At 36.3% G+C, this 20,009-nt stretch overlaps 1 protein-coding gene across 1 annotated transcript; it reads left to right on the top strand.

Annotated features, from left to right (window-relative positions):
* Window positions 1–16,068: 16,068 nt before the first annotated feature.
* Window positions 16,069–19,798, top strand: LOC150035156 (uncharacterized). The gene is made up of 4 exons (XM_090315252.1): window positions 16,069–16,202; window positions 16,396–16,495; window positions 18,801–19,472; window positions 19,583–19,798. The coding sequence occupies exons 1-4, from the start codon at window positions 16,069–16,071 to the stop codon at window positions 19,796–19,798; spliced, it is 1,122 nt and encodes a 373-aa protein (XP_090171378.1).
* The last annotated feature ends 211 nt before the right edge of the window (window positions 19,799–20,009 follow it).

The following is a 20,009-nucleotide window of genomic DNA, read 5'->3' as shown; positions in this document are numbered from 1 at the left end:
ACACTTTTCAAGGAAGAGGGTTTCAAGAACACAATACCTTTGTAGAATCTCTGCAATTCTAGCTCCTCTACACGACTGGAACTTCAAAACACCAGTAGACCACCAATATGATCTTCTCTACTATATACTCCAACTTGGATTGTGCAGTGGAAACACTGAATTGAAGTCAATTAGGTGAAAGGGAGAAGAGAGTTTGAGAGAGAGTGGAGAATTTCAGAAAATTCAGTTACATAAAACTCCAAATTTTGAAAATTGGAGTATTTATGAATTTAATTCATGCAAGCACTCACTTAATCAGCTAATTGACACTTCATTTAGTATTAAGTGAGTATGCTAGGTGTTAGTTAGTGGATTAATCCAACAAATCTTGGATTATTCCACTAACTCACCCAATTTCCAAATTTTGTATTATTTAACTTTCTATTAAAATTAAATTTAATCAAAATTCAAATCTGAAATTTGAATTTACAAAATTGAAAAGCTTTTATTTAAATAATTAATTAATATCAAATATTAAATTAATCAAACACCTAATTCATACATGAATCCTATTCATGTTAATCAATATTTAAATATTGTAAACTCTCCAATTTGCGTTTAATTTTGATAAATTTAAACGTTTAATTATATCAAATATAATTAACTAAACTCTAAATTGAATTTGAACACTTGAAATTCAAAACCCTAATTTCGATTTTGAACATTTCAAATCCGCTCAATTCACTAATCCAAGAAGTAATTTTACGAGCTAGTATGGGGATCTTATGGACCTACAGATCATGAGCTCCAACGATTTAGGATTTAATTGGCTAAACTCTATAGACCTAATTAATCAATATTCGTTAACTATCGAGACATACCACTATAGCTCGATAGTTACACTCTCCTCACTGTAGATATATTTCTATCAACTTTAACCATAATTGGTAAGTTGATCATTCACAATCGTTCGTATTTACAGCTAGGTCAAAATTATCATTTTATCCCTATAAATACATCTTGCTACTTAAGCTCCCATTGATTCTCTATTGAACAATTGGTTTATAGTCCAACTAATAAACCATATCCCTCTTAACCATGAGATGACGGGCCCCTTTGTTCAAAACCAGAAATTAGTACTTAAGGGAATAACCTATCTACTAACCCTAAATTGGGTAGGAGTGAATTCCATCTTGCAGGACTATGTCTCCAGCTATTTATCCGGTCTTGACCCCAAAATGGGAGGCTTATTGAACAGTGCTATTGAACTACTCTCACCTATACAGATCAAATAATAATCCCGTATAAACAGGAGTTCATAGTTAGCTCAGAACTAAGATCAAGTTACCCTAGGTCATCAAATTTGAAATAGTTAGTTTTAACAGTAAATGGTTGTTATAAAAAAAAGTGACTATTTCGTGGTCCGGTTTTATACAAACATCCTTTCCATAGGATGCCCCCATTTGCATGTCTCCATATAAATGACTTTGAGATCACATCATTTGTATTAGTATACAAAGTGGGCCACATCCAATAGTGTCGCCAGGATGAGGTACTCAATCTCATCCATATACTTATAGACCATTTTGGCTATATACTAAAACTTGATCTACTTTTATGTCTCCACATAAAATTAGTATTCATATTATAGCCATGGATTCATTTATTGAATTTTTATAATAGAATGCAATATCATAACATTTTATTGAATGATCAACTCAATAATACTTTTATTGATAAATAGAATATGTTCCCAATATTTATTAACTGCGAGTTTTAGGACATTCTCAACAATACTTCATCAAGATGTGCATTTAAATTGTTCCACAACAACACTTAAGAAGATGGAGCAATTAAAATCTATGTTGAAATTGATTTTACATCAATTAATTACTTTGAATCCCTGACGAGTGGATTATTTACTACACAATTTAATTGTTATTAATGAGACAAAATTTCCAACATTAACCGGGAGGGGGGGGGGGGGAATTAAGGAAAAGTTGGAAAATGAATTGAATAAAATACATAAGTATTGTCTCATTTTGATAATCATACAGACTACTTTTGAACCAGAAGTTTAAAAGATAATTTATTTGCAAAATATTGCAAACCAATGCTAGATGCATTTACAGAACATTTACAGTTGCAAGAAAGTAACCAAGTCATATCCCAATGCAACAAGTTGTCAGTACTAATGACTATGTTAAAAATATGGATATTCTCGAAGAATTCCTAAATATGAGTACTCATAAGAATCTGGAAGTAAATAAGGATAATAAAGAGATCTCAATAAATTATATGTCATGATAAGAAAAAGATGAACCATACTTAAATAAGTTGATGATATTTTTATATACAATGTTGCTCACGATATTATTTATGAAAATGAGTATTATATACTCAGATATATTGAAAATTGTTGCATCATAGAAATGATTGACTTATGTAGACAGAAACAATCTAATAGAAATAAATTCACTCTCCAAATCGTGAGAACTAGTAGTTTAGGCATTGGAGAATGTCAACTATGTGGGATATAAGTTAGTATTTGTAAGAAAAACAAATAAAATGGAGTCGCAATATATAAAACGAGACAAGTTCCACAATAATTCTTGCAAAGAACTGGTATTGATTATGAGGAGACATATTATCCTATGGTGGATACAGTACCATGAGATATTTAATTTATCTTACTGTGCATGGAAAGCTTAAAATGCATCTTATGGTTGTAGTTATTGTATATTTATATGAATCTCTTAATAATATATTTTTGAAGGATTAAAGGTACCAAAATCATATAAGTAAAATATTAGAGAATGATATATACTTTGAAGGAAATTTCGAAAAAGATCCTTTGAGCGGAAGCAAAGATGATCCCAAATTCCATTTGTATTGAATATAAAGTTTTACAGTAAAACAATAAGCAGATATGAATTTACTTAAAATTACAACATGCTTAAAAACAAATACAAAGGGTTTCAGAAACCCTTACCTTTGAAGAACTCTTTCTTCAATAAATCCCTCGTACAAGCCACGAACATAACTCCTTCCACACGGATCTCCTTCTTCAAGAATAGACACCACCAGTTAAGAACCCTTTGTATTCTCTTTGGGATTAAAGGATTTAAGCAAGAGTTGTGGACTTTGCTTGAATCCTTGGAAGAGGGAATGAGATGGAGAGGATGAGAGGGATGAGAAAAAATTTTCTTCTCCGTGTGCTTTTCCTTAGAGAGAACACTTCTCCTCTTCAGAGTGAATTGAGAAAGAAGATCATCTTCTTCAACCAACTTGATCCCACGTATATTAATTGAGAGAATAAGGGGAGGGAGTTATAGCTTCTTCCCTTTTTATTAATTTCAATTTAAATTAATGAAATAGAATATATATATATATATAGAATAACTACTTTATTATATATATATACATTATATGTTATATCAAATATAACATATAGCCTATAATTTTATATTGTATCAAATATAACATAAACTATAGATTTTATTTTCTCTCAATCATACATGGCATTTAATATAAATCACGCTTATATTGAATCTACTTATATGAATCTCATCCATATAAATAATATTTGGATCATATCCAAATATTTAATTCATCTCAATATAAATCATATTTATATTTAATTACATGAATCTCATTCATATAATTGGTATTTGAATCATATTCAAATTTCTCTCATATTACCTAATTATAATGTATCAAATACATTATATTAATTATATCACATATATAATCAATTTAATTAATTATATCATATATAATTAATTCCTCAAATAATTTGAACACTTCAAATTAATCCAAAGATTAAATCCCTGATGAGCTACAAGGGGGACCTTATGGACCTATAAATTGAAGCTTCAACGGTACTCGGATAATTAATTAAACTTTTTAATTAAATTACTCAACATCCGTTAACTGTCGGTCACTCCACTAAAGATCGATAGTTACACTTTTCGCACTATCGATAAATTTATGTGTCTATTGGATATAACCAATCAACAGTGTGATAACTCTTCACAAATTGCTCGTAAGTAGGGACCAAAATACTGTTTTGCCCCTGTAGTTATATCTAACTCCTTAAGTACCACTGATTCCTCTAATGAACAATAAGTCATAGTTCTACTATGACCAAGTCCTTCTCGGGCCAGGAGAGGGTGTGGCCACTATGTTCAAGATCCGGAATCAGCCCTTAAGGGAGCAATTTATCTACTCTCTCCTGCATCGGGGAAGGAATGAATTCCGTCTTGCGAAGTTATGTTCCCAACTCCCTAGTCAGGCGAATCCCCAAAATGGTAGGCTTGTTGAGTTGGCAATCTGACCACTCTCACCCATACAAATCAAAGAATTGCCTTCATGAGCAGAAGTTCACAACTAGAGATGTTCAATTTCCCCATGGGGATGGGGCCCCGCCCCGAACAGGGCGGGAATGGGGGAGGGAGTGAAGGAAAAAATTTCCCGTGAGCTAACGGGACGGGGACGGGGAATGCATTCCCCGTCCCCTCCCCCGTCCCAGCCCCGTCCTCGCCCCGATTAGCTTTTACATATTTATTTAATATAGTTATCTAATATTATATTATTATTATTATTATATAAATATTACAATTAAATTTTAAATTTGATTATTTATTGGGAAAGATAATGAATATGTTTAAATTGAATGTTTAAATTTGATCATATATGTGAATAATTTGATTTATATTTATTTCTTTCTACTAAAAAAAGTAATTAGCTTTTTTAGGCCAAAATTTGAGTAATTTATTTTTAAATTCAAGTTGTCATATAAAACTAACCATACTAAACAATTTAGTGATAAAGTTAATTATTTAATTAAAATTTGCTCACATTAGTGATTTAAATTAATTGGCTTAAAGGTAATGGGAAAAAATTCCCCGTGGGGAATTTCACGGAGATGGGGAATGGCATCCCCAGCTCCGCCCCGCCCCGTGAATATCTCTATTTACAACTTGCTCAGGATTCAGGTCATGTTACCTATTGTCATCCTAGTGAAATGTAAGTCTCTATTATAAATAGCGTTATATAAAGAGACTAATCATTTCATGGTTTGATCTTATACAAACGTTTTGTTTATGATACCCTCGCTCGCATGTCTCCACATGAATGATCAGGATCAAATCATTTGTAGCACTTTACAACACTTGTAACATCTACAAAGCGGGTCGCATCCGTAATGTCACCAGGATAAGGTACCTAGCCTTATCCATCTACTACAGACCATTTAGGTTATTATTTAAACAAGATCCACTTGTATGTCTCTACATACTTGTTTAAATTACATGAAATAACCTCGGATCTTAGTTTATTGGATTGAGTATATGTTTATAAAATAACACTTATTTTATTAACAACAATATGTTTATACAATATTTACAAGCTAGAGATTACAAGGAGATTTAGGACACCATTCCCAACATATTTATCATAGAGATTTTTATAAAACATTCCTAATGAATGTAAAGTAATCATCTTATTAAATATTTGATGATATGAGATTATAAAAGTAACCTTATTTGTCCATATGCTTTTATAAAGAAATCACAATGTGAGATTTAATATACATTTTATATAGCATATCATATGATATCAGAAAGATAATGAAGAACTTTAAGTCCTGAAGAACCAATTTTGAGAAAAAAGTGCACTTATATCTTTACTAGTTTATACGTTACTTGTAGTAGCATAAATATAATATTCCCTCAGTAGGACTACGGGTTGTACAACCTAGGGCAAGTGGGAGAAAAACCCATGGGTATGTGATACCTAAGGATGGGTATGTGATACCTAAATGCAAACCATGGGTATGTGATGCCCTAGTTTATTGTATTTCTCTGTAAAACTAAAAAACTCAATGTATTTATATATATGTTATCACTGGAGTTTTAATCCAAGTGGGAGTTTATTGGGTTTTATGTTCTAAAACTCGTGGTTTGTAAACAATAAACTCATTCTGTAAATCAATAAAGTTTTAATTCAAACTGATATCATTTCAAATTCATTCAATTTACTAATTTTACTACCAAACTAAGTTGTATATCTTGTTATTAGGTAGCATATTAAGTTTAGTGTTTAGCAAGCATGTCCCAAACATTTTAAATTTTGCAAATATGGCAAATTGTTGAATCCCTAACATCACATTACTACTGCAGAAGGTATTTTCTGCGTTTATTGATTTCCTTTTCCATTTCTTTCCTTCTCTAGCATTGTGATTATTTGAAAATTTTGATGATTTGAAGCTACAATTTTGTCCATTCTTCGGTTTAAGTTTCAGATTTCGTTCAATTGAAATTTTTTGTGAAGTTGTAACTTCCCTTCTTCTTCTTCTTCTTTGATTGATCACATCGATTCTGTCTTAGATTTTTTTTTGTTCTTGAAGTTCATCATTGTACGATTTCTGTCTTGATCACATCAATTTTATCTTGGTTTTTTTTGTTCTTGAAGTTTATCATCGTACGATTTTTTTTCTTGATTTATACGTTTCTAAATAGATTTGTTACTGTTGGATTTTGCTGTGAACTAATTTGGTTAATTGGCCTTAGAATTTACAATTTTTATGTGATTCATTCATGAAAGGGCCCTGCGTTTTGGGCATTTAAATTGTAAATTAAGTCTTCTATAAGTCCGAGTCTATATTGGGTCTCTTTCTGAGATCAATGAAAATTGAGACCAAATTTGGCCAAAAACGGTGGAAAACAGAGGTTGAACGATGAATACAGAGGCTGGAAATCGAAGAATGCGGTTGATGCAAGCATAACGTCTGCATCACGCATAAAACAAATGATGTTGAAGTCAACCCTAGATCAGCAGTTTGGTCGGTTCTTCAACGGTCTGGTCAGTTCGCAACGGTTTGATTCAGCGTTTGGCATGTGATTCATTGACTGGTTTGTTTACTGGGCCAATGATTTTGATCGCTTCAACCATTTTTTGACCGATTCGAGTGTTTTTAGTAATATTTAGATATAATCTCACCTTAGGTTAAGCATGCTCATGCATTTTATATATTATAATAGTTATAATGTATGAATAATGCATGATTATTTAATTTCATGATTTATATAATATAATGGTTATGTTAATTTGATGAAAGTAATAAAGCATGAAGCATGTAATTACATAGGTTTGTTGGATTTTATGTCCTAAAACTCGTAGTTTGTAAATTAATAAACATATTCTGTTTTGTTTTTCAATAAAGTTGTTATTGAAATAGTAATCTTGAATCCAATAAACTAAGGTCCTGAGGCTATTTAATGTAGTTTGAACTTTATGTAGTGACATAAATGTGGATCAAGTTCAAATATATAATCAAAATGGTTTATAGTATATGAATGAGGTTGGGCGCTTTGTTCTGGGGACACTATGGATGTGGCCTACTTTGTAGTTAGTACAAACGATGTGATTCTGAATCATTCATATCTTATGTGAGTGAGGGCATCCTATGTAATGAGTTTGCATAAGACTGAACCATGAAATAGTCACTTTTTACGTTCTAAATGTCGTTTTATGTATAAAACTGACTATTTCGCTAATTGATGACCTAGATAACTTAATTTTAATCCTGAGCTAACTAAGAACTCCTGTTAACTCGGAATTATCCTTAGATCTACATAGGTGAGGGCAGCTCATCATTTCTGGCCCAATAAGCTTCCCATTTCAGGGGTAAGATCGAGTTGATAGCTGGGAACATAAGGTGCAAGACGGAACTCACTCCTACCCGTTATGGGGATAATAGATAGGTTGTTCCCTTTAGTACTGAATTCAGGTCTTGAACAAGAGGCACTACCCTCTCCTTGGCCCGAGAGGGATTCGGTTTATAGGTTGGACCTTAAACCAATTGTTCATTAGAGGATCAGTGGAACTTTAGGAACAAGATGTAGTCTTGGGGGTAAAACGGTTTTTATGACCCAGCCGAGATTACGAACAACCTGTGAAGAATTAGCTTACTAATCATGGTTATATCAAATGGACACAAATATATCTATAGTGAGGGGAGTACAACTACGGGACTATAGTTGAATGACCCGTTAGTTAACTAATGTTTATTAGCTCCGTCTAAAGAGTTTAGCTAGCTAATCTCGGATCGTTGGAGCTCATGATCTACATGTTCATTAGGTTCCCCTACTAGCTCATATGGAATAAACTTAGAACAGTAAGATAAAATAATTCGAATTGTTCGAATTAGGTGAAGAGAGAGAAACCGACAAGTATATGTGATATAGTGGTCGGATTTTTCAATTTAGAGATACAGTTTTAATATTTAAATGTGATTTAAATATCAAGAATATGAATACGTTCATATTCGGAAGTTCAGAAATAATGGAAATGGTCAAAGATGTAAAAAGTCAGAGTTGATTTTTGACTTTGAAAAGTCAAACTTTGACCGACCTTATATTCAAATGTGATTTGAATTTTGAGAAAATGAATGTGGATTCATGCACGGGTGGTCAAAATTAGTCAACACGGAAAAAATCATAAAAAGTCAAAATGTTGACTTTTTGGTCAAAGTTTGACTTTGACCAAATGACTATTTTGCCCTTTGACTAAAGTTAGTGGGAAAATCCAAACTTTTATTGGATAATTCCATTAACAAAATAGTGGACTAGGTATTGGCTTATGGTGGAGATTTTAAGCCCACTAAGATAGTGGATTATAGGTGTTGGGTTTTTATGGATTTGGTTCATGCAATTGTTGCATGACTTTTTTCTATAAATTGGGCTTTCTATTTTGGATTAAAAAGTTTTGCCAATTTTGCCAAATTGTTTTCTAAAATTGGGCTGAAAAAAAAAACCCAAATTCCATCTTCTTTTTCCCATCTCTTTCTCTCTCTCGGTTTTCTTCATCCACCAGGTCCCACAACCCGGTTCTGAGTCCAGAGGATAGTAGGTCAACTCTAGTGGTGGTCCGTTCGTGTTCCGGTCGAGATTCAGTGAGGAAGAGCGATTTTCGGGAGCTACAAAGGTCATTTTAATTACTGTTTTTCCTTCAAATTGCATGTTATTTTCCTTTAATTTAAAAGCAATTAGAGTGTAATTAGGTTCTTATTCCGCTGCGTATGTCTCGTGTTCCATCAAGGTTAAATATAAACAATTATATTTAATGCAATGTGTCGAGCATGCTTGTATGGTTTTCATGTTTAGCTTAATACTGAGTTATGTTAATTAAATATGAAAATCAAGATGCATTGAGCATGACATGTCATAGTAATAATATAATTATTATATTATATTCATGCAATGCATTTTTTTATGGTTTAGTTATTTAATTAATTATGATTGTTAATTAAATTAAATCATAGAGAGCATGATTATAGGGTTAATCATTAAAATTTAAAAATCATTTTAAAATTAATGATTAGAAATCGATAATTATAATCAAGAATTGTATGCAAATATAGGGTCATGGGATAAATTAATTAATTTTAAATTGTTTAAAATTAATTAGACCTAAGATCATTTCAATTCTAATAGTATTAGAATTATTTCTTACTTCGTTTTAAAATAGTTTTAATGAACTAAGTAGGAAAAATATTACTATGATTATAAGGGAACTCTACCGGTTAGGTTCTGTCTAGGTCTGAGGTATTTAAGTTGACGGTTTACGGAACACCTCCTACCTGGAAACTGACCTGGAACTTGAGTTGAATTAATCATAGTTTAATGTTAGTATGGTATGTCACTAGGTTAATTAAAAGAGTTTAATTCACCTAGATAATAGTACAAAGCCTTTTTTATAAGAGTTATAATAGGCATAGCCTTAGATAGATTGACTTAGCGAGTTTTATCTAAGTTAAGTGACCCAAAAATACGATAAGATACTTTAGTGGGAGGAAAAGTAAAAAACGAGATATTCATATCAAGTTTTGCTCCAATGTCCCTGTATGTTCACAACGTGAGATTCATGCTCGACTTCATGTCGCATTAGACGTAGCGACCCTTTGGAAAGTGTTTGCATGGGTCAATAACAAGGTGAATGGGGAAAGTGTCTATAGTAAGTGGGAGCGGGACGCATGTCAACGTATCCTTCAATCTCCACCCCTACGTCACACTGTGAGATTCCCATGATCCACCAGCGTGTTGTCCTGGAGAAACCATCCCTTCGGAGGGCCTGATCATAGAATAAAATACAAAGATTTTCTCTCTAACATTCTTTTGGTCTTTTTGAGATTTTTCTCTGTAGAAAAACTCCATCCCTCTCTCAAAACAGTTCTATCAGGATTACGTAATTGATTTTTTCTCTCTGGCTTTTGGGCTTCTGATATTTTCTCTGTAGAAAATTCAGTATCCCACCTTATTCTACCTCACTAGCCCAAGGAGAATAATGGTGAAACTATTTTGGTGGTGTTCACTTGATTTTCAAGTGAGGAATCGAGATTGTAGATCTAAAAAGTTGATGAAGCCCTCCAGAGTCGTCAACGAAAGTAAAGAATCTAAAATTTATTTCCTTTGTAAATTTTTAATTAAAATTTGAAAATGGTCTAAAATATTTTCTGTTGCACTTGGGATTTCAACTTAGCAGTTACATCAATTGTAGGTTCATAGCAATCAGAAATCGTGAAAGTTTTTCATACATTCTATATTGTGGAATAAGAGATTCTCGATTGTAGATTTGTTAGTACAATTTTGGATATCTCTGTTTTTTATGTGAAGTTTAAAGTCCATTAAGATGTCTTTTTAATACTGATTTTGTTCTATTTCTTATGTTGGTTCAGTTATGCTCTCGAATAGTATATCAGTGACACGATATACTTATATTTCATGTAGCACTAAGCTGATATATTTACATATCAATGTGATTATGACTTATTTATAATGTCTAATTTATATGTTGTAGTATTTTGTAGTTATAGCTAAGCTTCGAGTAATCGTTTTTCATAGTGGTCAATGGATGATCGATAGTGCAATGTGGCTAATTACAAAACTATTTGTGTTTTGGTAGATGGATTGGTGATATTTGTGTCTTTTGTTAATTTCATACATAATGAAATCTAGCTTGATTCATCCATTGAACTTTCAGTTTTGATTTGTCATATAATGTACCTAAAAATTGTATTGGTGTGCATAAATCAGTGAGATGATATTGTTGAAGAAGAAATTTTAGACCAATCACAAATTGCCACGTTGTTTGCTAAATTAAAGATGAAATTCCAAAATATTAAATTTGGGACCAATTATGAGTTGACATGTGCCCCAAATTGAAGTTGAAGATAAATTTCGATGATGCCAAGTGGATTCATCATGATCTTTGAATTGGATAAAATTAACTTGGTCTAATTTAATATTATTATTATTTGGGTTAAAGTCTCTAAACCCATAAATTGGTTGAATTTGACCCAGATGTGAACTTCTGTGATTGGGGTTTAGGAGAAATGCCAGAAGCTGCTACATGTCATGCTGTCAGCACCACATAAGAAGAAGATACCCTCCCAAGCCCATTGAAACCAACAAAAGAATCGAAGGGTTTATCGTCATTTAGCATAGATGACCTACTCTCACTCCTGCAAGAAGCTAAGACGACTCTCATTGAGGCGTTGTTGGACTCCAACGCGTCCAATGCACCAACCTCCGCAGCACGTGCGTATGCCTCGTGTTGTACATCCATAGACTTCTCAGACGAAGATCTGTTGCTAGGATCCTGAAGGAACTCTAATACAAGAGTACCCATGAGCGGAAGCGGATCTTTCCGATTTCATTGTGATAGAATTACCACACATACATTCTAACATACCGATATGCATTGTATGACTAATTACTAGCATGCTTTAACAAATAAAATACAAAATACCGAGAGACTTACCAGTTGAAGACAGTTTTTAATCGAACTCAGTCCAACGGAAGCGAACTTCTCATGCTCTTTATCATCCAGCAAGCAGTCGCCTAACAACACCACAATTGTCTGCACAATTAGCATCACACGAACAAACAACAATCAGGTACGACACCACCACTCGAAGCCCTCGGTATTCTTAGAGTGAGAATCCAAAGGATGAACTTTGATGGAATTGGTAGAGGGGAGGAGGAAAAATGATCGTGTAGAACAAACAAGCAAATGGGAGATAGTAGAAGATTATCGTATAGTCGAGTGTGCTTGACCGTTTAGATCGGGGTACATGATTGTGTAGGTTTAGCTAAGCGGTTGTCTATAAAATGGTAAGTGATCGTTAGTTCCGCTCGACGCACTAAGTGATCATTTAGAAATCGCAGGCTATCGTTTAGTATGCGGGTGTGCGATCATTTAGGAAGACGGGCACTATCGTATAGGTTCTCAATGCTATGCGATCGTATACTTTCACACCATGAGCAATTTTTTGGATCTTTTTCGTAACATTTTGCAAAATGAAAACAATTTTCATTTTATTCTTCAGTTACAAGAACTGAATTCGAACTTCCCACTTTCGCACAAATCCGGAGAAATACTTGGCCAATTATCACATAACCGCCTAATTAATTAAATAATGAATATAACCATATTATATTCTTAACCTATAGTTTAATATCATATATCAACTATAGTATTTTCTACTCTACCTGATATAAATCATATTTATATCCAATTTCCTCCAATATAATGTATCTCATACATTTAGTCAATCATATCATATATAATTAACCAGTTCAATAATATCATATATAATCAAACTCCCTCTTGTCAATTTGAACATTTCAAACTGACCCAAAAACTGATTATCAACTTTATCCAAGCTACCAAGGGGACTTTATGGACCTATGGCTCGAAGCTCCAACGGTACGTGAATAACTGATTAAACTCTTTAGCCACGAGATCCACCATCCGTTAACTACCAAGCATTCCACTAAAGACCGAAAGCTAAACTCTTCTTACCACAGATATATTTCTGTGTCCATTAAATATAACCAATCAACAGTATGATAACCCTTTACAGATGCTCATAAGTACAGTTGAGTCAATTTACCGTTTTGCCTATGTAGTTACATCTAACTCCTTAAGTACCACTGATCCCTTTAATGAATAATACAACATAGTCCTATGTGTGGATACCTCTAGGGCCATGAAAAGGTGTATGGCGCCACATCATTCAAGTCCCGGGATCAGCCCTTAAGGGAGCAATCTATCCACTTGCCCCTGCTTCAGGGAAGGAGTGGATTCCATCTTAAGTAGCTGAGTTCCCAACTCCCAAATCAGTCGAATCCCCAAAGTGGTAGGTTTGAGTCGGCGGCTTGGCCACTCGCACCCATGCAAATCAAAGGACCACCCTCAATGGTAGGAGTTCCCAACTCATTCAGGATTGAGGTCATGTTACCTATGGTCATCCCAGTGAATTGAAGTCTCTGTCATGAACGGTGTTATATAACGAGACGTTAACATTTCGTGGTCAGGTCTTATACAAACTCTTTGTATAGGATCCCCCCCCCCCCCCGAATGATCAGGATCAGACCATTTGTGACAAGTTACAACACTTATAACTATTCCACAAAGCGGACTGCATCCGTAGCGTTACTAGGATAAGATTTCCCTCCTATATTCATATACTACAGACCATTTTGGTTATCACTTAAGACATGATCCACTTGTATGTTACCACATACATGTTTAAGTTACATAAAGATAACTAGGGATTTTAGTTTATTGGTTTGTGGTAAAGCAAATAAAACATTCAACTGAGCAAAAATAAGAAGGGAAGTAAAATATCATATATTATACATCACAAGCGTTTGTACAAACTATTTATAAACTACAGGACACGAAACTTTAGAGCATTAACCCTAACTGATCCAAGTTGCACAATAGGCCTTTGTACGTCTCTGGGTACATTCGAGAACAAAAAGTTGGTTGTATTCTCATCGATAATGGATCCGTTGTCAATATAATGCCTAAAATAACTATGAAAACGTTAGGCATTTGCATGGAAGATTTTTCGAATAGCAAGTTGGTGATTCAAGGGTTCAATCAAGGCAACCAAAGGGCGATAGGCATGATACGCTTAAAAGTTCTCATCGGCGACCTGAAGGTTGATGCGTTGTTTCACATTATAGACTCAAAAGACCACCTATAGGCTACTACTAGGGCACCCTTGGATTCACCCAAATGGTGTGATTACGTCAACATTACATCAATGTTTCAAGTTCTACTAAGATGGGATTAAAAAAGTTGAAGCATACTCTAATCTGTTTTCTGAGGTTGAATCTCACTTCGCAGATGTGAATTTTTACTTAAAGAGCGAGGATTCCAGTGAGACAATACCTGTAGAGACCTCACGGACAAAGAAAGCAGGTGGATCTCGGTTAAGGTCACCAGTAGACACAGAGAAAGAAATGGATAGTAAGGTACAAGCCTTCAGTCCAAAAGAGAGTGGGACATCCCCCAGTGTTGGAGAGACACCCATGGTGAGGGACGAAAAAACCTCAAGGCCTCTGATTCTATGCTATGTCCTTTTGCCAAGACGGAAGAAGGGTGAGTCACCTTTTACGGAATGCTCAAAAGGTTTGCATGCCAGCGATATAGAAATTCTAAATGAGGGTTTCGTCACACCTCTCACGCCAATAACGAGCAAGAAATCCACAAGTTAGAGGCAGAAGTGACGAAGTTAAATCTGCCCGAGAAGCGAACTAAAGACGGATTCGATCCCAGGGCTTACAAGTTTTTGGCGAAGGCAGGTTATGACTTCACAACTCACATTGAGTTCAAGAGTTTGAAGATTTATGAGCAACCCAGACTTTTGTTAACTCAACAGAAGCTTTTGTAAGGGGGACGCGCTATACCTATATCGAGGGCAGGACTCGGATATAAATCCCCAGAGCCAGTTCGCATAACAAAAAAGGCGAAGGAAAAAGTGGCCAACAACAATCATATCACTGCGGAAAAGTCGATGATGCAGGGGAAAATGAGGGAAAAGATAAAAGAGCCTCAGCCTTCGACCATATTAGGTCGTTTGTCGCACGCGCTTTGGTCTTTGAAAGATTGAGCATGACGGAAGCAGAAAGGGGAAGTCTGCATACGATTCGAAGGTTGACTCTACCAAATGAAAGAAAGGAGGAAATCATTTGTTAGCTGCCGGTGGTGATGCGACCTTCAGCCTTTGAGAGACTAGGCATAGTTCCAAAGGAAAGCGAATGAAAGCCTCGCACCCTCGTTTTAATTGCCTGAAGCACAGGAGGGTTGAAGATCGCCTCAACGAACATGTCTCTAGTGAAACAAAGGGGAAAGGAAAAGCCTACGATGACGCCCCTCATACGAATAAGAAAAAGGGGGCCAATTCCCGGGCATCAATTTGGCGATGCCTCAACCTTAAAGACGCTGAAAGGCCATCAGACAAGAAACCATCAGGTGAGGCAAGAAGTGATGGAGAAAATCGTAGTGTCGTCCCCTCACGAATGAAGAGAAATACCTTTGTTACTTTAAACACAAGCGAGGGCTCGCTCAAAGTAAAGAGGTGTGACGTTGTCTTCATCAACCCTCAAGATGGAAATTTAGAGTAGAAGGAAGGCAAAACTTCATGCCACCACATCACCATCACTGAAGAATCCGAAGAAAGTATGACTGAGGAGGAAGTAGAGGATTCTCCACAAGGTTTGTAGGATGGTGGTCAATCCACGGTGGACGAGCTCAAAGAGGTAAATCTGGGCACAGTAAAGAAGCCGCATCTGACTTTCATCAGTACACCCCTATCGGAAGATGAAGGGATCGAATCGTGAGTCTGCTCAACGAATAAAGGGATGTTTTTCGCTTGATCATACAAAGAGATGTCAGGATTGGATTCAAAGGTAGCAGTCCACCATCTTGCGATCAACCAAGGGTGTCGACCCATTAAGCAAGCTGATTGAAGCAGGGTTCATCCGCGAAGTCAACAAGCTGATTGATGCAGGTTTCATCCGCGAAGTCGAATACCCAACATGGATAGCCAACATTGTCTCGGTTATAAAAAAGAATGGACAACTTCGAGTCTGGATGGACTTTCGTGACCTAAACAGCACATGCCCGAAAGACAATTTTCCATTGCCCATCACAGAGATCATGATTGATGCGACAACAGGACATGAGGCCCTGTTCTTTATGGACAAATCGTCTGGGTATAACTAGATACAAATGGCTCTTGCGGATGAGGATATGACGGCATTTCGAACCCCAAAAGGGATATATTGCTACAAGGTGATGCCCTTCGGATTGAAGAACGTCGACACCACTTATCGACGTGCCATGCAGAAGGTGTTTGACGATATGTACATAAACACGTGGAATGCTATGTGGATGACCTTGTAGTCAAGACCAAATGACGACAAGACCATTTGAAAGACCTAAGAACTATGTTCGATCACCTGCAAAAGTACCAATTAAAGATGAACCTTCTCAAATGTACGCTCGGTGTGACCTCAAGGAAGTTTCTGGGCTTCATTGTTAGACATTGAGGTATAGAGATAGATCAATCCAAGATCGATGCTATCCAGAAGATGCCAAGGCCAAGGAATCTACACAAGTTAAGAAGTTTGCAAGGACGTCTGGCCTACATCCGAAGGTTTATTTCCAATCTCGTGGGGCGATGTCAACCTTTTCAAAGACTGATGAGAAAGGGAGAAAAATTCGAATGAGATGAGGCTTGTGAAGGAAATCGGAAGCGAGATTTCCATGAGCAGCGGAACAAGACTATTCTAAATTACAATCATGAATTAACAATTCATTTACAGTCGACTTCAAACATAAACGATTATGCAAATCATACAGAAATTACAGCATGAACAACAAATGAACAAGGGAGACAAACTCTACGAACAATAGCAGATATGTCTCAACGCTCCTATGCGCACTCTGATCGCTCGAACAACAGCAACCACAAACGCCCGATCTACACGACCGCAACACCTTACGAACACAGCACAAACACTTCGAGCTCGTCCTCAACGATCTCCTTGGTCACGAACTCCTCCGTAACACGAACGGCCTCCACAGCACCACGAAAGGCCTCCAGAAAACTTCGACGGTGTCGAGTTGAGTCTGACACCACCAACAAGGTGACCTTGCTATCGGTGTGAAAATCCAGAAGGTAGGCTCTGTTCGGACTTGGTATGAGGCAGACGAAGGGAGGAAATAACGATCGCGTACACGACTTGGCAAGTGGGAAATGGCAGAGACCTATCGTATAGGTCGATGCCCAATCGTTTAAAGAAAGCTATGCGATCGTCTAGCAAAAGCTATGTGATCGTTTAGCTCGGTCTTTCGTCTACAGACACTACACGATCGTTTACCTTAGGCCAGTGATCGTCTAGCAAAGTTATGCGATCGTTTAGTAAATACTGCACGATCGTTTAGCTCGCCCAGCTGTCGTTTAGTAAATCTGTATTTACTTGACAACTTCGTGAGTTTCTTTTTCATGAGAGAAAACTCAAAAACCTTTTCAAATGTTTGTAAAAAACTTCTTTTCAAAATAGGAAACCACTTTCCTTTTAAACTCATGGTTACCATGATCCAATAACCACCCACTACTTTAGTTATTTAAAAGAAAAAGTATTAATTATTCAATAATTAATATTATTATAAATATAAATGATAACCAACTTATCATACTATATTTATAACCTGTAGTTTTAATATTTCATCTCATGAAACATATAAACCATTGTTCTTTTTCTATTCCATGGTACTTAATGTAAATCTCATTTACATCAATCCTCCACTAGATGTATCTTATACATCATACCGATTATATCATATATAATCAAAATACCTCTTGTCAAATTGAACATTTCAAATCAACACCAAGAACTGATCCTCAACACAATCCAAGCTACCAAGGGGATCTCATGGACCTATAGCTCTGAAGCTCCAACGGTACGTGAATAACTGACTAAACTCTTTAGTCATGGGATCCACCATCCATTAACTGCCAGGCACTCCACTAAAGACCGACAGCTAAACTCTCTTTACTACAAATATATTATGTGTCCATATTAACCAATCAGCAGTGCGACAACCTTTCACAGATCGCTCATAAGTACAGCTGGGCCAATAACCGTTATGCCCCTGTAGTTACATCTGTCTCCTTAAGTACCACTGATCCCTCTAATGAACATAAGTCATAGTCCTACTATGACTGAGTGTTCTCTTCCAAAGAGAAGTTGTGACCACTATGTTCAAGCCCCGGAATCAGCCTTTAAGGAAGAATCTCTCTACTTATCCCTGCTTCGAGAAAGGAGTGAATTCTATATTGTGGATTGAGTTCCCAGCTCCCAGATCAGACAAGTCCCTAAAAAGGTAGGCATGTTGAGTTGGCAATCTGGCCACTCTTACCCATACTAATCAAAGGATCGCCCTCAAAGGCAGAAGTTCTCAAAACACTCAGGATTACGGTCGTGTCACCTATTGTCGTTAAGTTGAGATGCAAGTCTCTAGTATCAACGATGTTATATATAAAGTCTAGTTATCTCGTGGTCCAGGTCTTATACAAACTCTTTGTATAGGACACCCCCGCTCCACGTCTTCATACGAATGGTCAGAATCTACCATATGTAGTAGTTTACAACACTTGCAAACCTCTACAAAGCGAGTCGTATCCGTAGTGTCACCAGGATCAGGTATCCCACCTTAATCCTTATACTACAGACCGATTTAGGTTATCATTTAAGGCATGATCCACTTGTATATCACATATACATGCTTAAGTTCACAAAAGATAACCAGGGAGCTTTGTTTATTGGATATGAGTAAATGCCAGAATTAAATAACATTTATTTTATTAATTGAACAATGTGTATCTTTACAAAACAACGAGACTCAGGGAGAATTAGGACACCAATCCCAACAACTTGTCAAAATGCCTTTGATAGCATAAAGAGGTACTTGCTCAGTCCTCTTGTCTTAAGAGCCTAGTAGCGGGTAAGCCGTTGATATTACACATCGCAACGAAAGAAAGGTCGTTGGAGGCATTGTTGGCACTAGAAGAAGAGAAGGGAAAAGAGTGTGCTCTCTATTACCTAAGCAGGACCTTAAATGGGATTAAGATCAACTATTCTCCTATTGAGAAAATGTGTCTTCCACTCTTCTTCGCTATAGATAAGTTGAGACACTACATGCAAGCCTTCACAGTCTGTTTAATTGCGAAAGTCAACCCCATCAAGTACGTTCTGTCTAGGCCAATCATCTCGAAGCTTTTGGCCAAGTGGGCAATCATGCTTCAGCAATATGACATCGTTTACGTGCCGCAAAAGGCAATTAAAGGGCAAGCATTGGCCGACTTCTTGGCAGATCACCCGGTTCCATCATATTGGCAGTTAAGTGAAGACTTGCATGATGAAGTTCTCTTCACAGAAATCACGGGGCCTTGGGTCATGTTCTTTGATGGGGCGGCTCGAAGAAGTGGTATGGGTGCAGGCATCGTCCTTATTTCGTCGGAAAAGCACATGCTGCCTTATAGCTTCACGTTTGCTGAATTATGCTCGAACAACGCCGCCGAATACCAAGCCTTGATAATCAGCCTCCAAATAGCGTTGAAGATTGGGGTATCTTACATAGAAATTTTTTGTGACTCGAAGTTGATAATTAATTAACTCTTAGCCAGTACGATGTGAAGCATGAAAACTTGAAGCCTTACTTCATTTCTGCTGAACAGTTGATGGGAAAATTCGAATGCGTGACACTGAAGCATGCCGCGAGGACGAAAAATAAGAAGGTGGACGCTTTGGCAAACTTGGCTACTGCCTTGACGATTCTGGATGATGTATCTCTTAGTATATCGCTTTGTCGAAGCTGGGTTATGCCTCCGGTCGAGACCACATGTGAAGAAATGAATGCGATATCAGTCTACTTAATCGACGAGGAAGACTAACGGCAGCCTATTGTAGATTACCTTGAGCATGGAAGGCTTCCAGATGACCCTCGCCATAAAATCAAGATTCGAAGGAGGGCTGCACATTTCATTTACTACAGAGGGGTTTTTTACCGTTGATCCCTTGAAGGACTCTTTCTGCGATGCCTTAAAAAAGAGGAGTCAATGAAGGCTTTGGAATAAACACATTCAGACGTATGCGGTGCGTATC

The sequence above is a fragment of the Benincasa hispida genome, chromosome 7, assembly GCF_027475165.1.
Source record: "Benincasa hispida cultivar pf3 chromosome 7, pf3_genome.v1.1, whole genome shotgun sequence".
Lineage (NCBI taxonomy): Eukaryota > Viridiplantae > Streptophyta > Magnoliopsida > Cucurbitales > Cucurbitaceae > Benincasa > Benincasa hispida.
Note: the sequence above shows the minus strand (reverse complement) of the source record. Positions and strands in the feature narration are given on the sequence as shown.